The 21,985-nt window shown below is 36.4% G+C and overlaps 1 protein-coding gene across 2 annotated transcripts in view; it reads right to left on the bottom strand.

Annotated features, from left to right (window-relative positions):
• Window positions 1-21,985, bottom strand: part of CNTN5 (contactin 5) — a 370,989-nt gene that overhangs the window by 130,245 nt on the left and 218,759 nt on the right. For both annotated transcript variants that reach the window (XM_075050052.1, XM_075050053.1), the window contains 3 exons: window positions 12,774-12,955; window positions 4,250-4,386; window positions 2,122-2,251 (listed from right to left, as the gene is read on the bottom strand). In XM_075050052.1, coding sequence (XP_074906153.1) covers window positions 2,122-2,251; window positions 4,250-4,386; window positions 12,774-12,955 — 449 coding nt within the window. The remainder of the gene's footprint in view (window positions 1-2,121; window positions 2,252-4,249; window positions 4,387-12,773; window positions 12,956-21,985) is intronic.

The following is a 21,985-nucleotide window of genomic DNA, read 5'->3' on the forward strand; positions in this document are numbered from 1 at the left end:
AAGATTAGAACAATAGATTCTGTTTTGGGGATAGAATCTCCATTTTTGGCTTGGAAATTACTACACCGCAGATTAGATGGAATTTTACAAAATTTTTCAAATCAGCAGCTAAGACTGGATGGCAGGTCTATAATTAAATACAGTTATAAATTAGTGAGATGTCCTTCACATCAGTGTACAAAAGGAAGATTGCTTGAGAAGTCCAACAGCTTTAGAAACTAAATACTGTTGTTGATTTAGCTACACCTTTTCCAAAAATTTTGGATTTCATAGATAACTTGTTAGAAGTAACTAGTTCAAAATGAAAAGAAGGTTAAATTCCACAACTATCCACAATGCACTCTCTAGAGTTAATTCGTACAAAATGTATTACTGATAGAGAAATTTTATTGCCTTTTTTTTTTTTTTTGTCTGAATGCTAGGAATTGAAAACTGAGAACTTCTTAATAGAAGATATTTAACCATGTCTTGTTCTTAGTATTTCACTTTTCAAGAAATCCCATTGATTACAATATATCAGCTAAGTTAATAAATGTATCACAAAATGACACTAAGTGCTGTAATTTCACACCAAGAAAGGACAGTTGTTCTCAAGTAATCTCATTTGTTTGTGTGTTTCTTAAACTAGTTTTGCAAAACTAAAGCCTCCCCTGCAACTATCTCAGCCATACATATAGGAACATATTACACTTCATTGCCTTAAATATGTAGAAATTTCCTACTATTATTTTGGGTAATTTTCATACCAGAGCTATTTATATGGACAATTTATTCTGTTCTTTTCCCTTTAATAATCCAGAAAATTAAACACAACTGCTTTTTTAATGCAACATTATGATTAAAATTTAACAGGGGTACAATTTCACAAATGACAAAATGAAAGGCTGATTTTACTCCAGCAACATATAATGCCCATTTCCGATATTAGTGAACATCAAAGAAAGTGTATGGCTACCTGATATAATAGGTATACCTATTTTATAATAGATATAAAAAACAGAGCAAAAGAACGTTGCAACCAACAGGGATTTCTTTGCTGACTGAATCAAAAATGACAAAGGAATGTGATGGAAAGGGAGCAACCACTGACTGTGGGTTTTAATTTATGGCTAGACAGAAATATCTTGAAGAGTTATCAGTGAAATTCTAATGTTAGCCAGCTAGGAAATAGTGGAAATGTACTAGACAGAAGTCAAATGTACTATATTATTTCAGTAACTTCAGCTTTATTATTCATTTGACTGGGAGTTTACAAGAATGGTTCCCAGGTGTAGGTTTTGAAATTTGCAAGGTTTGAGCAGTGCAGAGACCTCTAGTCTCTGATATGGCCATTGAATTACTTTGATAGACACCTGTCTTCCAGCTATACCATACTCCAATAAAGATCATAAGACTCTTAAAAGTCTGTCTCACTTAACCCCGTGGAAGTCCTCTTATCACTATTGTCCCATTGTGTGTTACCACAGTTTGCTTTAAGGAAAACTAGAGTGTTAGAAAGACAAGCTTCAAGTTTTCCTTCATTAACTCCCCACTTCAGCTTTTGAATAATGAAATTTTTATTGTATTTCCAGGTAGCACTATGTAGTGTATTTGCTTTACTATGGATGATATTATCTGAAGTATGTAATTCCCAGTATTCAATCAGTTCTGGTGACTTCATAGGAAATGTATACACCTTTAAAACTAAGATTATGCTTAATTACCTTTGAATAATGGCCTTGTTATTCTACCTTGTCAGGTAGAAGTAATACTTTAATTTTAACAGAGACTGAAATATATTTATGTTCTCTAAGTTTCTTCTCCTGCACTTATTTTTTAGGTAGTAAAAAACATTTTTCCATTCATTTGAACTGAAATAGCCTTATATGAGAAATAGTCACCAAAGGTAACTAAGTCAGTAATTTATGAAAGAAAGTTTTCAGTTAACAGAAGGACCTGTGCTCTCTCTGGCAACAAAGGACCCACTCACACATAAAAAACAAGAATAAAAAGAAACCTACTTTTATCTGCTCTGCTAAGTTTGGACTGGCAGAAGCTGTTCCTTATCATAACAGACCAAGAACAAATGTAATTATCAAAGGGAAAAAAATGAACAGTCTGTTCTTTTTCAATAATACTCACCTAAAATCTTCAGCTCTGCACTGGCATAAATGGTGCCATACTTATTTTCTGCTAAGCACTGATACATTCCAGCATCTGAGACATTCACACTGTGGATCATCAGAACACCATTAACCATCTCAATCCTGCTCTGTAATGGAATAAAAGAAAAAAAATTCTATAAAAGCAAACAGGCACTGGAAATTTGCTGTGTTATTAGCTTAAGGCAAGGGGACAGAAGACACTATTAAGCTAAAATAAAACTGAGCAACAAATTTCCTTGGGCCTACTTTTTTCTTGTTATATAAGGAAAGACAAGAATAAAGCAGATGGGGAAGGGCAGAAAAAAGCTCCAAAAATATTTAAAGGTAAATATTTCTCAGTGCAAGTTCACTATCTCCAAGGCTTGCTCTTGTCTATTTGCTTGTTTGTCTGCTATTACCTTTACATGATTTTTAAAAGCAGTTCATCTTGGGAACTTTAATGAGGCAAGAAGTATACCCCAAGAAGTTGTGGGTATAACATATCTGATGATCTTCACATCTCTAGCAAATGTTTGATTTCAGTCACGGTACTATATTCGTAAAAGTAGATATCAAAGATTGCTTGCATGAGTAAGAGTGAAAGGGCCTAATCACCTTCATCATTAGTGCAAATTTCTTATTTGAAAGGTCCAGTAGTAGAAAATAGTTACCACAGCTGGAAGAGAAGGGGTATTCATAGCTGTTTATGGAAATGTGTACTTCATGGAGCCTGTATAATGAATAATTTGAAGAGCTATAAAATATCTCTAGGTTTCATTATTACAGTTATTGTAGGTTTAATTAAAAATTGATAAAGAATAAAGTGTTTGGGAATGCAGAGGAAACTGTGAAAAAAATTCTCTCTCTTCTAAGCCCCCAGTTTAAACTGAAATTTAATTTGAAATTTCAGAGCCTGATGCAACTAATGGTTTGGAAAATCAGAAAACCAAAAAGTACAGATATTTAAATTGCTTCAATTTCAGGACTAATAGCTCCATCTGAAAAGGCAGAAATGGATAAAGTAAAGGCATATAACCTTATTTTCAATGCCTCACAGCTTCAAAAGTAAACTATGTTTATGTTTCCTTTCTCATTGTTTGCATAATTGGTTGATGTTCACAGATAGAAGAGACATTCAGTGAAATGAAAGACATTATATCTTTTATATTCATAAATCCATTCTGTGAATTCATTTACAAATGGAGACGTTTTATCCCAGAATTGAACAGCTTTATTTTAATCTGGAAAAATGCATGAAATAAATTTAGAAAACTTTTCTTTCTAAATAATTTGAGACTATAAAAATGGAAAGGTGCTAGGCAAAACCCCACATGATATGGGCTGATGTGTTGACGATTCAGTGAGAGAAACAGAGCAAAGTGAAATAAAAGGCAGGCCATGCCATAAGTGGTCTTTTAAAAGGAAAAGAGAATTTTATTTAGATCTAATTCTGAAATGTATCAGATAGTTAAGACTTTACATTCTAGGATTCTTACATGGAGCATTTTAATGGTCTTGATGGTGAGTTCTGTTACTTGCAGAGAATTAATGGAGTTGAAAAGCGATGAAAATATAATAGTCATTGTACCTCTTACATCTGCCTGCTAGTGTTTTGAAGAGTATGATTATGTACAAACAAAATGTGGTAAATAACATAAGGTAACATAACATTGGGGAAAATATGAAGGAAGCTGATTCAGCAAATACAGCACATCTCTGAGTTGTTAGTATCTTCTTATACAGAAAAAAAAAATAGATACAAACAGAGTAATACCACTATCTAAAAGAAAAAAAAAACCAACGAACTAAGCATATTAGATATTGCTTAATTGTACATTATAGTATAATGGCAGATGTTGTTGCAGACACAGCTCAGAAGGTTCCATCTCCCATATATCTCTGAACTACAGTGAATTACTGATGAATGCGATTTGACATTACTTGAGATGGTTCAGAAGGGATGTGCACAGAAAACCTGCCTGTATACCAACACTTAAGAAACTAGCACAGAAAACAGTCATTTCTGAAGTACTTTTCTGAAGTACTTTTCAGTACCTTCTGTAACTGACTTTATCTGAATGAAAGGAGAAACATGTAATATAGTGGTGACTCCTCATCTAATGTACCTGCGGCCAGAGAGGAATTCCATTTTTCAGCCAACGATATGTGGGCCTTGGTTTTCCAGTGGCTTTACATTCCCATCGGAGCTGATCTCCACTGTCTAATTGAGTATCATTAAGTTTCTCCACCCAATGTGGGTAAGCTGCAAGAAAAAAATAACATGCTGTATACGAAGCGTATAAACTGGTAAGTCCCTAGCAGATATGCAAAGACCTAATCAATTACAGAACTTAAATTATGGCCTTTACAAAGTTACCTTACCCTCAGAAAGAAGCACATTTAAACAAACAACTGAAACTAAAAAAGAAAGTAATAAAATTAACAAAGCTCCATAACTTTAAAGAAAATGCTGTAATGGCATCAGGCAGTGAGCAGTACCATGACCAGGAATAGAAATCTTCCTGATTTAATAAAGTACAATGGACTAAATTACAGTACTATATATTAATGCATTCATTATTACTGAATTTAAGAGCATTTGCTTAGTAGTCACAACAGAATATTTAGTAACTTTTCAAGACCTAAGATACTTAAATTTTGGTGAGGAGGTTAATCATCATAGACTCTGTTTCATGTAGTTTTCTCAGTTTGCTAGGAAATCATGATTTATCCAGCTAGGAATAACTGGGCATTTGGTAAGGTATTTGCATGTATTTTTCTTAAACTATCTTGAGTTAGTTTCATATTTCAAGAGAGAAAATGCTTTTAATGTTTTTAAGCACAGAACCCACAAGAATTCCGGCATTCATCAGGAATATAAATTACACAGTAAGTCAATGTTAAAACAGTCTTTTTTTAAAGGTAGACAGTTGTTAGGTGTATATGTGATCATTAGTACCTACATGTCATGTAATAATCTCTTAAAAAGCAGGGAATACTTTTTGCAGAGAAGGAGATCTTTAATGCATCAGTCAATCAGATAGCTATATGTAGGATCTTATAATTTGGAAAACTTTTTACGACTCAGTGAGGAACTGAGCATTCATATGCAGAAAAAAAAAAGTATGCTTAAAAGCCAGCTTTTGGGTTTTCATGCTGTAGCCATATCAATTTGTATAGCAAAGAGGATGATAGATGAAATTAATTAACTTAATGATATTAAATGTTGGGGTTTTTTTCCAAATAGTAGAGAATAAGTAGCTAAAGGTCTTCATTGCTAAAGGAATGTAAAATGCTTCTGCTTGGTATGAATAGAAGTCCAGATCTGTCACAATGAAGTCTCTGCTTCAAACCTCAGATAATTGATAACGTACTTAAACATGGGGAAGCAAGTTTAAAAATAAATCTTTGAATCTAGCTGGCATTTGACAGGTCACCAGTCAAAGACGTGGGAAGATATGAAAAGGCATGACAGGTGACTAACTGCTTCTAGCTTACATCTTGTGCATGGATGATAAAGAAAGTGAATGAGGTGTCTATCATTCCTAAGCGAGAATAGTCTGCTTCAGAGTCCCTGACCAGACAGTTGTCAGAAGCTGGAAACATATCAGGAAAAGAATGACTCATTTCCCCTTTGGTAGCGGAAAACAGATAAGATTGACCCAACCTCACTCCCAAACCCAAGGCCAAAACCATCTGCTCCCTTATTCTTCTTATTACAGTCAAGGCAATGTATGACATGCTCCATATGTGCTCCGCTGCGCTGAATCACTTGATTCTTAAGTTATACCAAAGGGTCCCATGAAATCCCCAGAAGCAGTTTGTGGGAGTCCCTGCTCACTTGTTGTCTATTAATTGTCCTAAAAATATAATGTATAGTTGATGCTGTTATTTTCTTTTTGAATGTTGCGGTATGCACAAAGCAGCACGCTGAGAAGCAATTGTTTCCTTTGAAAATGGGTACGCTAGTATTACTTTGGAAGACGTGACAGTTAAATGTGTAACTAAAAAGTAATAAAAGTTAGCCAATGGTGCCAGAAAATCATATCATTTCAAAGAGGGACTAAACCGGTTCTATTTATATTTCATTCTTTTCATTATTTTGCTTTTCTGAAAATTCTACTGTATGACCCAAAGCATATCTAGTCTCATTTTTCTATGTTGAATTTGATCTCACCATGAACCAGAGCATTCAGAATGAGAGCATGCACCTGTTTACACTGAAATAAAACCATCTCCCCAAGTGTGGCCACAGACATGTTCTCCTCAGTACACAACTGCCATTCCCTACCCTCTGTCTCTGGCTGTCTTGATAGCACAGTCATGGCTCGGGTTTTCCTCGGTAACCACAGACTTGCAAATTACAGTGGTATGATCAATTGGTACTAACAACTTTTTTTCATTAGTTGGGGTATTTCTACCCTAAATTTTCTCCTCATAGCCTAAATGGCCTTCAGTTTCATAATTTTCAAGCTTTTGAACTGGCCATCAGCCAAGGCAATGACTCAGGTTCCCACCTCTTTGAGAACAAGGTAGCAAAGCAATAGGTAGATGTAGCAGGAATAGAGCTAAATGCATGACTGAGAGAAATATTTTCATAACTTTTTGGCTTCCTTTCCTCTCTCTATGTACTCCTTACTTTGCCACAGAGAGTTCCCTCTCTGCTTATTAGCAGGGGTCACTCTCATAATACCATAACGCTTGTTCTTAAACCCTGTCAAGAATTTAAAAAGTGAAATGTTTAAGTGGATGTACAACTTCTCACTCAATGTATTATTTTCTTTTTTTTTAACAAAAATGTGTTAACATCATCCTAATATACATGTGGGCAAAGAAAGCTTCATTCCATAATTGCATTTAGTTTTAATTAGAAAATATAAATTCTAAGAAGCATTTAAACATATTTCAATACTAATAGGTTCTTTTTTCCTTTTATAAATTCATCTTGGGGAAAAATGGGTGTTTGCCTGGTTTTTAACTGTCCAGTAAAGAGTTTTGGGGTGAATGCAAGAATAGAAGGATGTGGTTTATTATTCAGTAGTCTTTATGGATATTGTGCCACAGCTTTATACAGTGCTCCTGAGATTTTAAAATCACCATCCAATCCCTGATTTATTTTATGCTGCATTTCTGCACCTGTTTATTCAAGGATGTCAAAATGTTTTACAAACACAAATTGGCAATAAATCTACAAGCTTACAGGCCAGTTTTTACATCCTCTGTGCAAAATGAAATTCAGGTGCAGAAAACTCAGCCTACTTTCTCAAATTATTAAGCAACTTTTGACTGAAAGAAAATTCAGGACAAAATTTTTCATAGACAATTACTTTGGATAGAGTCCTAAAATGTGAATGAGTACAGTTTGGGGTGAAAAAAATTAATTTTCTGAAAATGAGGCCAATTGGGAAGTATACAGTAGGAGAAGAATAGGTAGCTATCACAGTGAGAAAGATAAGATAGCAAATTTAAACTGAAGGTGCAATTCTGACCAGAAAAATCTCTTCCTCTCTAGCCAGTTTTACTGCATGGGGCTAAACTGTAGTGGCACCAGTAGATTTTCTTCTATACAGTTTTTATAAGGAAGTGATTAAAACTGGTTTTGAAAATCAGGATGGTCCGTTACACTGCATTACAGAATATTCCTGCCCTCAGCTGCTTGTTCCACTCCTGTGTTCTGTCAAACGTCCCCTCCTGCTGTGGCAGCAGTGCTGCTCATGGGGCACTGCTGTGAGCAGAATCAGGGAACTGATCCAGCCAAAAGAAAAATGGCCAAAAAAGCTTTCTAGTGGTCCACTTCCCATCACCACCCTCTGCTGAAGTGGCATGAGTGAGTAGGTAACACAGAAGAAAGCCCAAGAGGTTCAGAGTGAGCTGAGCAGGAATTGCATAAACCAGCGATTACTGTTGGGAAAATGCTGCAAGCCAGGATTTGTAGAACTGTGATTACAAAAGGTTAATGGCCAATTTCTCCACCTAAATTTTAATTTTTGTGCTCTGTTCTATTAATCAATTTGATCTTGAATAAAATTTCCTGGAAACTTACAGGATGAGTGGATCACTTGGGGAAAAAAACCCCTCTTAAAATAGGTTGTGGTGCATATGAACATGTCTTGCATTATTAAAATTATGTTTTTAATGTCTTTGTCACTTCTACAGCTGAATTTCCACTAAGTGCTGAGACTACAACAATCTGAAATTGTCAGCATCTGAAATACCACTTTCTGAACAACATCTGAAGTGTCAGCTGCATCAGGCAGTCATGGTATATCTGGATTGCAGCATCAGGTAAGAAATGAAAAAATCACTAGTTTGTGATTAAATGTGACCAGACAGGCAGACTGGGCATCCTGGGCTTTCTCCAAACAGCTCTGTGGTGACCCAGATCAGATGCAACCGACAAAATGAAGAAGATTCAAAGAGACAACGAGTGAGTTCCTACAGAGATACTCAAATAGTCAGACTGCAGTACGAAACAGCTGGTCCTACAGCCTGCTCTGAAATTTTACAAGAAACCCCTGGTAAGGAATGATGGCCTACATCTGAATTTCTGAGTTGAAATAATCATTGTCTCCTGGAGGAATAAGATGTCAGTGAAAAGACAATGACCTTAAAGGTAAATAATTCATGTTGACTGTTGTTATGAGTAAGAGGTACCGCAAGAAATGCTGTTTCAAGTAATGCCCCCAAATCCTGCCGTATCAGCTGTCAGCAAAGGAAGCCGACAATTTTGTAAAGTAACATTTGGCTAAACTTTGCACGGCTAAAGCCTTCTTACCCAAATCCTCTTACACCCCTGCAAAGGGTTGTCAAGGTTTGTAGGCCAGTGAGACACTAACGCTGTCTCCAGGAGCACTGAAGGCTGCGAGCGGCCCACTGGGGGGTGTTTCATCTCAAGGCCAAGAAAAGACCCTTGTTGAAAAGGCTAGCGATAGTTTGTGCTTCTTGTTCTGCTGTACCGGAGGTTGCTGCCAGTCTCCTCCGTCTGGAAGCCCTCTGTTACCTGCTCTGGCCTTGCTCCCTGCTAGTGCAGGTAGGTGAAACTCTGACTCCAATCTAGTTTTAACTTATCTGTTAGATAGTCTAAAGTATCATATTAGACTTAAGAGAAGCTTAGTAATATACTAGTCTCACATATCTGTTAATCAGAGGAATGAGACAATCTGAAGTGGAGCCCTTTTCTATAATGTTAATGAAGTTGTGCTGATATTATTGCAAAAAAATTCCGATTAGCACAAACTGTGCACTATCCATAAAGGCAGTGACTGTAAAAAATATAATTTTGACAACGGTGGAGAACTAAAAATTTGTATTTCTATCTGAACAGAATAGAACAAACCTGACATAGAAAGTTTTCTATGGATTCCTAGATTTGAGTATCATCTTTATTTCTGCTCAAAACAAAAATGTGTCCAGGCTAATTAGAGAGGCAGAGCTGTGTAGAACACTACATCATGTTTGCTCTGATTTTATGCCACAGGTCTGCAGGGTGCTCTTGAGGAAATAATTTCATTTTCCAGTGTCTTGGTTTCTCTCTTGAAGAGCACCTTTTATATTCCTTTAACTCTGAAAGAGGGAGGCAGAGATGATTATAGCACTTTATAAGGTACTTTATCATCTAGTAGTTTCACAGCTCTAGAAAACAGCTAGTAAGTGTATAAGCTGGGGTACACCTTATAACTCAAATTAAATTTTTAAGAAATGTTGTTGAAAAAGACCAGGCATGCTGCTAAATGTCCCTGGACCCCAGGTCCCTAGCAGGAGCTGCTATAATTTCATGGAAGTAATTGACAGAAAGAATTTGTAATACCGGAGAAATATCACTCGGGTATTGGCAAAGTAGGAGGCATCAAGTAGTTCCTGGGCTTTGATTGCTGTTTTCAGTAAAAGCCTTACAAAACTATTGCTTCAAGTGCAGTATGGATGGCATATCCAAAACAAAAGTACAAACTACCATCTTTGCCATCACATATTTTTTCCAGCATGGACCAAAAAAAAATTTAAGACAAAAACCTGCCCTTGGCTCTAGATGGATTGAAATGAAAAGCAAGGAGAGGAGCATCATCCAGAGATACGCTGATACTCACTAAAACCAAGGGAGCTAAGATAACGACATTGGAAAGCTGGAGGAGACAGCAAAATTGATTATGGACCTGGAAATATTGACGTATGCGGAAAAAACCCTAAATATGATGCCAGTCTATGGTTATTTGATAAAAGTGTGTAACAAAGACAGAGAACTGTGTATAGTTAGTAATGGGGGGAAAGCACTAGGAACCATGGGATGAAATCAAGAAAAGAAAAATAAAATTGATTAAAAGGAGAAACTCTTTCTTAAAGGTATCTATTAGCCTGACGAACTGTCTAAACTGCAGCAGCTGGAATTCCACTGACTGCAATATTTGAAAATAGAAAACAATTCAGAGCTTGAAAGATTCGTTGCATGATTTCCTGCAGTGGGCCTTTCCTGCTAAGTATTTAAGGTTGTAGGATTCATGGAATGGTAGCAGGTGATGTAACTTTAGTTGATAAGAAGTAGGTGGGACTGAAGCATACCTTCAATATAAGGAAAACTTTGAGTTGTAAGTATTCAGGGTATGTCTTATATAGGCTTTTGTTTCTAGCCTCTAGGATGCAGCAGCAATATTATATAAATTCCATGATTTTTGCTTGTGCTGGTTTTGGCTGAGGTAGAATTAATTTTCTTCATAGTAGCTAGTATCGGGCTATGTTTTGGATTTGTGCTGAAAACAGTGTTGATAACACAGGGATGTTTTGTTCCTGCTGAGCAGTGCTTACACAGAGCCAAGGGCTTTTCTGGTTCTCACCCCACCAGCGAGGAGGCTGGGGGGGTACAAGGAGTTGGGAGGGGACACAGCTGGGACAGCTGACCCCAACTGACCCAAGGGATATTCCACACCATAGGACGTCACGCTCAGCATATAAAGCTGGGGGAAGAAGAATGAAGGGGTGGGGGGGGGCACATTTGGAGTGATGGCATTTGTTTTGTGTGTCCATGGATAAGCCTACGACAGAGCAGGTACAACCCTGGAGGGACTGCAGCCATGGGCAAGGCCATGTTGGAGCAGGTTTACTTCTGAAGGGACTCGGGCTGTGGCTAGGGCCACGCTGGAGCAGGTCTATCTCTGCAGGCGTTGTGGCCCATGGAGAAGGCCACACTAGAAGAGGTGCACCTGAAAGCCCCTGTGGCTGTGGATAAGTCTCTGCCGCAGCAGGTACAGCCCTGGAGAGACTCTGACTCATAGATAAGGCTCCCCTTGGAGCAGGTACACCCCTAAGGGACTGCAGTCTGGGGATAAGTCCAAGCCAGCGCAGGGACAAGGGGAGGAGTTCGTTGCAATGTTAAACCTAACGGTCTGGTCCAAGGGGACCAGGGGTGGAGATTGTAGTGGAAATACCTTTAAATTGTTGTAAACTGTGATTTGAGTTGCATGTTATGGGAATTACTATAGCAGGAACCACCTGAACCAATGGAGGACAAGCCTTACAAGAAGCAATGCGAGGGCAGCAGTGACCTGACCTGAGCTGGCTTTGGTGCCCAATAACTCCAGGCAACTCTCCTGTCCTGAGTGACCAGCATAACAGATGGAGCGTAAAGTCATGGACTGAATGAACTCAGTGGTCATTTTGTGGACATTTGTGGACATTTATGAACATTTTACAGACATTTCACAGGGGCGGTCCATAGACTAAGTGTAATCTGTGTATTGTATCAAAGGATGGGAAGGGTGGTGGTGGTTAACGAGGTTGTATTGTATAGTGTGGGACCTGAGCATGATGTAAATGTTATAGAATAAGGGGTGGAGAATGTGCTGGTTTTGGCTGGGGTAGAGATCATTTTCTTCATAGTAGCTACAGTTACCTCACTTTTACTCTCCTGATTCTCTCTTCCATCCCACCAGGGGGGAGTGAGTGAGTGGCTATGTGGTGCTTAGTTGCTGGCTGGGGTTAAACCACTACATTACTAAATATTTTTAATTTCTTTAATTAAAGGTTATGTTTTTTCTTTTCAATGTGATACATGATTCAGGTTTTTTTATGCTTACTCAAAACACTTTTAGAAAGACCAGTCTTAGAAAATCTTCAGCACTTTCTGAAAATCAAAACCTTCAGAAATTGTGCATGCCTAGACTGATAATTTTCTACAAAACCAGAAGCACTTCTCCTGGTCTGATTTCTGTACAATGAAATTTGACAAAATGCAGCACTCAGGCATGACAAGGGTGAAACATTAATAAAACTGTGACAAAAATCCTAAGATATTTCTAATATTGTTTTCTGACATATACATCATGCTTAGATTGCATATCATTGTTATGTATCATATCAGGAGAAAAAAACAGACTTTTAACATTATGTTGATACTCTTAAAAAAACCAAACCAAACACAACAGAAACCCATAAACATCAACCATGAAACTGTATTTAAGCCAGTTCTTTGAGGGAGTCTATTTATATTTCAGACTTTAATGCATTACTAAGGAATAAAAATTTATAGCTTAATTCAATACTTATTTTATTTCAAAAGAAAAATATTTTCTTTCTACCAGACCTTAGCAGCCTTCATATGCAGTTAAAGTCTTAAGTGTGGATGAAACATTGCTGGGTAATACTGTGTGCAATTACACTTACTGTACACTTGTAGTTGTCCTCTGAAGACATTTCTTCCACGAGAGTTTTCAGCCTTACATTCGTACATTCCTGCGTCCTCTAGCTGCACATTAGGTATTTCAAGCACAGCTTGGGATTTTCTCAGGCGGGCTTTACTTGGATTATGACCATTAACTTTCCTCCAAGAGATTGTTGGGACAGGGCTGAAATATTTATTAAAATTACTGTTAGCACTCTTCTACTATTGAGTATACAGATTCTGTTACCTGGTAGTTTAAACACTTAATAATCTAAGTAGCAATAAAATATAACCACAATTAAGGTTCATATAATGCTTGATATACCTCACTTCCTGTAGGGAATCCTTAATAAATGGTTTGCTACATGGAATGTGTCTCTTTCATCCACAAGGGAGGCCAAGTTTTTATTGAGATCAAGTAAATAATTTGAAATGCTCTCTCTAGAGCTTCTTTAGCACTCTGTGCTTTACTCCTGAACACTTCCACTTGATAGGCAAAAGAAAATAACAACTTCAAAACCTGGAAAAATTTAGCAAATTCTAACACATCCTAATTTTCCTGCAATGAAACTGCAATTCAGAGATCAGTAATTGATAACATGCATCTAGGTGGGGGATTTCAGTACCACTCTATCTTGGATAAATTAAGGTGACCAAGGTTTGGAGACCTTTTCTGTTGCAATATTCTTTAAGTTACAAAACTGGTTGTTTAAGAAATATGTATTAATGGTATTACTGTTTCTGACTGATAGCATTACACGCCTGCTTGTGGGAGTAGAAGGGCTTTTCACTGTAGCTTGCTATCCCACACAGGTCTACATGGAAGCTGTGTCATTTACATTCATACTGAGGGAAGAAATGGATTCAACAGTGCTTGCACTCATTCAATTTTATTTTTAGCCCAAACTGTCATCAGTCGTAGTGCACCCATTGGGCTTTTTGGTACAGACATATATTTGTTGAAATATGGCAGATACTTAAGGGGGAAGAAAAGAAAAAAAAAATAGAAGACCTGTAGTTATAAAATGTTTGATTATGATCTGAAAAGTAGTCTGCTCCAGGTATTCCAAAAGAAGTTGGAGGACATCATAAAAGAAAATGTAACTGTTACATGCTGATACTTTTTCAAAAAATATTTTGTATTTATTTGAAATGCTTTCAAGTCTAAGCTTAGATATAAACACAGTTGGATCTTGTAGCAGTTTAGATGGGGAAAAGTACTTTATAGCATAGATTCAAATTCAAAGCTTATATTAATTTCTTCCATCATTTGCTAACTTCCACTTGCTGTAACTATATGAAGCTGCATTAAAAAATCACCTTTCCCTCAGTATTTTGGGGTGTCCAATTTGAGACACAACAAATACAGACATGTCTACCAGCCATGGGTAAGACTCTAGCTATTCTTCAGCCAGTTAAAATCAGGCTGTGAGTTACTGCAGTTGTACTCAGACTTCCAGACAAGGTGCTCCAAATTCTACTACTTTATAGAGATCCAGAAAATTCCCAGACTTGTAGTTGGAGGTCAAAAGGTTTCTTTAATCTTGTTTCCTGAATGTTACTAATCACTGATTTTCATTGAGCCTATTAACATAATTACCTTCACAAAGCCAACATATAGTCCCATATGGAATGGTAACACTATTTATTTGATTATATCAGAAGGAGACAATCATTGTTCCCCTTATCAATTTGCTGCACCGATTACTTAACCTGACAAAAGGTATTTTATTTTGAGAGTGTGTGGATTCATATCTGAGGCATAGTTCCTACAATACCTCTCTATTCTTTCAAAATGGTCCCTTATCAATTTCTTCCCCCATGGAAGAAATACATGTGTGGAAATCAAATTAGCTTTATTTTTTCCTTCGTCAACAAAACAGACTGATCTCTTTCTCTTCAGCACTCCAATCATGTATACCTTTTTCTTTTTAGACATGGCTGTGGATCATATGAACTCCTTTATTTCCCCTACTGTATCACCACAGAAGCTTGATAGCTTGCTCATTATTAGACTTAAATTACTTTCTTGCTGACTGATTTTAAATTTTGATGTCTTGTAAGTTTGGTTTGAGGACTCTTCTGTGCAGCTTGTATGGGTCTAATTTATAAAGTTTGTTTCCTATTAGAATTTATTTTACATACTTTTCAATTAGAAGATTAAAAGAACTTCCCATTCTTATCTGACACAAGTACTTCAACCTGTTCACTTCTAAATATGAAGAATAAATAGGATATTTCTTTCTCTGTTGCACTAGTCAAACTTACTGTCTTTAGCCCTACCACTTACGATACTTCTTTCACATCCTTAGCTACATATTTTGATTTGCTATACTTTGATAGCTATTTGTATATATTAGAATTAGTACAAATAACAATATTAGTTTTTTTTTTCCCATTTATTAGCTCTCAAATTTTATTTCTAATTGCACACTTCACTTTGACATTCAAATTTATACTCTCTCTTGAGTGACTTTCTGGAGATTTTGTAAGTCTCTTGTTGTTTTGCATTCAGCTTTAAGTGTAAACTCCTTATATGCTTGTCCTCTTTCTATATGGAATATAATTATGTCATGATTGCTGGCTTCAAAATAGCAGCCATGGCCAGGCAAGTGTTTCATTAATCATTATTAATCACAACACAGGTCCACAGTAGGAATACTTTATGCTGGTACAGTGCAATACTACTCAGCAAGTGCAGTTTTATGAATGAGATAGGTGTGCAGGTACACTTTATTTGGCACCATAAGGGTCCAATGCTTGTGCCCATTATTGCTTATTTGCCCTTCAGCCCTACTTTTAGTAAAATCAGTGACAAAAATGCTTTTGCTCTGTTGTCATGGAACAAAACTGGTTCTGCTGAACAGAACTGATAAGTGGAATTTTTTCATAGTGTATATTTCTGAGAAACAATGAAGACATTATAAACCATGAAGGTTGTCTCATTTAGCTGCTATGAGATTATTCTGAAATTAATGTATTTAGAAAATTTCATTTAAATTGCATTTAACTAATGTTTTTGAAATTTGCTTTTGTGTCTGCTACAGAAAGTAAATGTGTATAACATGGCAAATACAGAGGAAACTTGTTTTTCTCTGGGTCATTAGGAAACATATTTTTAAAAAACCTCACTCTTTTCTTCATCAGTATGAGGTAGTAAGTGGAGTTTTTCAAGGAGATAAAGTTACTTTAGCTGTGTAGATTTAATGATTTCAAAGGAAAGTACTCCCAAACTGCATATCACTATTTGCAGACAACTTGTAGTTCTGTTTAATGAAGCTTTTTTTCCTTGCATAACTTACAAGTGAGTATGAATTTTACATCTAAAAAAAAAAATAAATCTGTATCTATTTCTCCTCTGTGACTTGTGCGAGAATGAAATGAAATATATCTGAGGATGTGAAGAATAAAATTGTATGACTGTTCTAGAAAACTCCTAAAATCCACCATAAAAGCTACCTAACATATGCACACATCATCATCTTTTTAAATGATCCACAGCTTTTTAAAAAATAGAGCAACAGCAGAAATATCTCTAACTTTAATATGAGTTTAATGTAATATGCATAATTGTTAAATCTTATAATCATTATAATCCATTTTTATTTTGGTCTCAGCAGACACCTATGGGAATGTAGTTTCCTTGTTTATGATAACCCTGTTCACTTTCAACTCCTTTGAGTAACTTTATTCAAGTTTCGAGTTCAAAGATAATATTTCTCCTCACTTTTGGAAATAATCTGTTGAATACTACTGATAAACCTTAACACCACTGAGAAAAAAATCCTACTTGATTTCAGAAATACCATCATTAAACTTCTCATTTATCTGAGCTGAAATAAAAGTTCTAAGAGGTCACTTGTGACTGTGGTAGACATTACTGTGGGTTTGTTCACTTTGAATTTTAAGAAAATATGTGTTACAGTTTTAAATTTACATCTAGAAGAGATTATAAGAGTCAATTTTCAACAGTATATTATATGGGACAAATGCTATTGAAATTGGTGGGAATTCTTCACAAGTTTCTTTGGAAATATTTTGAAAAAAACTTTTGGAAGCAATTTTTTTTTTTTTTCAATTTGATCTTAAAAAGAATTTAATTAGATCTATAAAGCATATGTTTATTTCAAGAAAGGGGTGAGGTATTTTGAACTACCTTCTACATGGTTCTGATCTCCTAGTTTTTCAGCCATATCTTAAATAAGAATGCATAGGTTACTTTTTCTATATTTGGTTGGTACAAACTGATGTGCTCTTTTGAAACATTTTACCTTCTACTGTAATTTCAATTCCTCTCCACACTGTTTCTCTTTACCATACATCACTGTTCTGAGCTGTGCCTTCAAACCCACAGGTTCACATAATAATGTATCTTGAAAACCTCTGCATGCCTGTGCATTTGAGACAAGAAAAAACCCTTTCTCCTTATGCCTTCCAGCCTTGCAAATGTGTTAAACATCTTCTAATTATTACAGGATAATTATGTAGAATTAAAATGTTGAGGAGTATCATGAAATTATCTCCATCAGATACTTCCAGAAACACCCATCAACCATTCACATGATTCTACCTTTAAAACGTCACATATAAATCTGTTCTGGTCAGGTGCAGAGATTTAGGAGACAAGATAATAACTTTTCATTTGGTTATTAAAAGATAGTTAGTACTCATGAAATATAGCCGAGGTAAGTACTGGTGATTTAAGAATAGAAAAAGAATGGAAGGAAATGGTGATGAGTTTGAAGCCTGTGTGCAGGAACAAGTTCAGGTCTGCAAGTCACGTCAACACACATCCATAACTGTACTAAAAAGGTCTGTTGCATGTATCAGTGTCATATACTAATGTGGATGTGCTTTCCCACCACTGCTGGCTTGTTCTTTACAGCACAGAGCAAGGACAGTGTGCTTGGTTGGCTGCATGTCCAGCTCCACATCATTTTCCTCACATTTTAAGTCCTAACATGTTAGAGCATCTCTACAGGTATGGCCAGTGTGTGTGTACAGGTCAATTCAGAGGACTAGTTACAATGAGTCCAGGACTTCCAGAAACAACAGGTCTACTGCCAATCATGATGCAAATGTAAATGTAAATCCAGCGTGTCTGGGTTGCACAAGTTGGCTTTGAACCTGCTGATCAGCTATAGAATTTGAAGACAGTAAGCGTGACAATTTCTGCAAGTGCTGGATTTAAGGCTCTTGTACCACACAGTATTATATGCATTTATTTCTTTGTGGGAGATCCTGAAGAGAAATATGATGGTAACTCTGGGGACCTACTATTGACGATTGCCAGAATTTGTTTCCTTCTGATCCTCTCAACCTCTGACACAGAGACAAAACCTACATACGTGCTTCTGGATAATAAGTTTGGAATGCAGAAGAATGCTTCTCCATCTTTAAACCAAAAACAAAGCTGTGTAAGAAGAGAGTTTTTAGTAGCATTTAGTAGCATTTATAAGTTTTCTTTGATGGTCATGAGAGAGAAGGGGAAGGAATTGGTAATATTGTTTCTTCAAGAATGACGTTCTGCTGATGGGAACTTGCAGTTTGGTGGGGTTTTTTCCCACTTTCCCTATACCTTATGGTAAAAGCAATTAACTCTAAATTTTTAGATGCAAGTACGAAGCATTTAGTCAGAGTGAGACAGAATGAGGCTTGGGAGTGCTACTTAAGATTTACCAAAGAATCTTTATTACATTACTATGAATGATCGCAGTATTTGTAACAGCATTATAAAGTTTATGCAAGAACAAGCCCACTTAAAGAAAGGCAGAAATCAATCCAGCCTGAAAAATAGGAACAAAATCCAATCCTGGTCTAGCACCTTATGACATAAATTCTTATTCAGTATGAGCTAAAAATGAACTTTAGATTGATGAAAGTCTTAGAGAGATTTATTTGACATAACCAATATGTGCTATGAAAGGGCAAAAAATCTTGGATCTATCCCTGTCTTACATAAACAAACTCGGCCTGAAGATGCCATGTTCACATTTAAAAAGGTTTCTTTCTCTCATCACAAGTTTATCTCCAGGGGAAAGGACTTCCCTACTTATAACACTGACAAATGCTGTTCTACCGAGAGAGTTCATTTCCCTCCTGAGATTGTTTTGTTATCAGTAAACTTTAAGAGTATCTTCCACAGCTTCCAGGTTTGGCATCTGATAGAATTAACAAAATCTTTTTCCTAAAGTGAGGTGTGAAGGGGCATGGAGGAACATGACTTTTTGTCCTATGGGACTTAGAAATATATATTTATATGCCAGTTTTTGTCTCTATTTTGCCCCTTGATTTTGCGCAAATAATTCTATTTTAATACCCTATACCATGGTTTCCCTGTTTTAAAAAGAGAAAACAGCCTTTTTATGTGTCTGTGACCTGTAGATGAAAAATAGAACATCATGAGAAGAGTTGTCTTTGAGGGTGAAGGCAAATTACTACTTGTGGACTTCTAGATTATGAATTTGCTTAATACTTGACAATGCTAAAATGCTAGCACTCCTTGTTCCCCTAGCAATTCTCCTATATGTAGGAAAAACACTGAATATTTGAATCCCTAGTTCCAACAAGGAATTGGATGTATAGCATCTAGAATTATTTGCTCCATTTAATGCAAGCCAGGGATCTTGGCAGGTCATTAAATTGTGAGTACCATAATATATTTAAAAGACAAGTCAAAATTAGCTTCCTCTTTGTCTGCAAATCGTATATTAAATCTAGTTAGAATTCCTCAAACCTCTGACCTTAATTTATCAATGCAGTGATTCATCATGTCCTTTCATTCTTTGTTTTGACCAGCGGTTCCCATGCAGGGGATAACAATGTATGTGCTACTGTCACAGGATTCAGTGGAAATGAGGGCTGTTAATGTGCTCTGAGTGTCCTTAGTATAGAATCAGGTTATCTGTAATATCGAAGGTGTTTCTGTGTGTCACCATTATTGTGGGAAGAGGCAAGAACCCTTTTGTGTTCGTGGAAAAGTACAAGGAGGCTTAATCATTTCCGAAAGAGAATACCTAGAAAGGAGCAGCTGCTGGGGCTGAATGGCCATTCCATGAGCTATGTGTATCCTTAGTAAAGAGGTACTCGCTCCCTGAGGAGTTTCATAGAGTTGCCCAGGGAAAAGGCAGCTTGTACTCAGGGAAAAATCTGTGCTTGTTCCAGTCACTGAATTCAAGCAAATGTCAATCACACTGTGTCATGTATGGAGGGGAAATACCTTCAGGTAGATTAGTTGCCTTAAAGTGGACTGAATTAAAAAAATAGCCTTTTCTCTTTCTTCTGCAATTCCTGCATCCCACTCAGGATGCAAACCTTTCATAAAATATGATTCTATGATTCCATGATTCTGTGTCTCTTGACTGCCACCACACTGGAAAGATCTGCTGAGATATCTCAAAGAAATGGCCATCAGAACTGTCATACTTGGCCCTAAAAACAGTGAAGCCTGTTTTATATCACAGATGTTAGCATCATTTTATACTCATGTTATATTCCCATGTTTATACCCAATAACACTCAGCTGCTGCTTGCCACCTTGACCACTTACTCATCTCGAAGCCCCTGGGAAGCAGGATAGCGCAGTTAACATAGGTTAACTTTAAGTTTGTTCTAAACTGTGATCAGTGGATTAGGTCTGCTACACTTTAGCATGATAGCAGGGTTGGAGTAAGAGGTGGATTCATGGATTTGTATTAAGGAGATTTGTGTCAGAAAAGAATTTGATCTCAGAATAGAGATACTCATGAGACCTTTTTTGACACTGGATTAGTGGGAAGGGGGTCAGGTTATGGGAAGGTCTTGTTGGTTTATAGCAGGAGATGCCTCCTGCTGGGCCTGAAGCCAGGAAGAATCTTGCTGTCAACATCCAACACACAAATACCTGTTCTGAAATATTCTGGACCAGTATAAAATAGGTAATATTGGATTTACCAAGATCAGCCAACAAAAGGATAAAAGTCAGGGAGAAAGATATGGAAGACCTGGGGCATAGTTTTATGAGGTAGACTGAAAGGAAAAGCTGTATTTTACAAATTTGAAGAGCAGAGAGGGTTAAGTTTTGTCCTTTGCGGTTAAGAAACAATATGGTGCAATGATGGAAACTTCTACTCGCCTATGCTGAGGGACCAGATGGATAACTGCATATGTTAGAGAAATGTGCAACCTGGATCTGTGACTCATTATAGGATTATAGCTTGTGAATTTTGTGTTCCTGGCAAAAATCACATATAGTTAAAGTTCCAAAAAAGAAAAGAAAGGACCCAGGTATGATAAAGCCTTTGACCAAAGGCTTTGTACTTCCTGGGTGCCTTTAATCTTCCTTCTTTTCTGAAATTACTTTCTTCCTCATTACGTTGTTTGCCAAACACTGACTAGACCTCACAGAAACATCCTTTTAACATGTGGACTTGCAAAATCTGTCTTTTTACCCTGCAAAAAGATTTGCAATATCTAGAAGCCTTGTTTATAGCCATTACTATATGTCATGTCTTAATGAGTGACACCAGCAAAAATAACTTCTTCAGATACTTCATGCAATTCTCCACAGTTACAGTCAAATGATCTTCACCAGATCATAAAGATTTTTCATATCCCCACCCTGATCTTTGCTTAGATATCATATTCACTTATCCAAACACTGTTTGCTTCTATTTCTGCATATTGAAAAATCTTCAGTGAGGTCTTTCTACATGTACATAGTTTGCAATGAAAATACTGATAGTGACATAAAATAAATAATAGCATTTTTAATAAAAGCTTGAAGAACAATTTAAAAAGTGTGTTAAAAAAAAATCAGGTCAAGGTGAGAAAATAAAAGCCTACATTCCATGGATTGAAAACTTTGAGATATTTATTAATCTGAATTGATTCAGAGTTCATTGGTTCAAGAGAACATTTTAGAACATTTCCTGGATTGCGTCACTAAATTTCATTCACTTGTGTGACTTATTTTTATTTTATTTTATTTCATTTAGAAAGCAAGATTTAAAAATGGACTATCAGCTGAGTTTTTGCAAGCCATATTACAGATGGGATGAATGTTTATGACTTAGCTATAAATCTTTTCAAAACAAAGTTCACAATAGAATTATTAAAGCAACATTAAATATAACAGCATGAACAATGCTTCTATCATAACAGCCTCATCATAATTCAGTAATAAAAGGCAGTCAATACTTCTGTTTCATTCTTATCTTTAAGAAAAAAATTTCAC

This window comes from Buteo buteo, chromosome 18 (genome assembly GCF_964188355.1).
Source record: "Buteo buteo chromosome 18, bButBut1.hap1.1, whole genome shotgun sequence".
Classification (NCBI taxonomy): domain Eukaryota; kingdom Metazoa; phylum Chordata; class Aves; order Accipitriformes; family Accipitridae; genus Buteo; species Buteo buteo.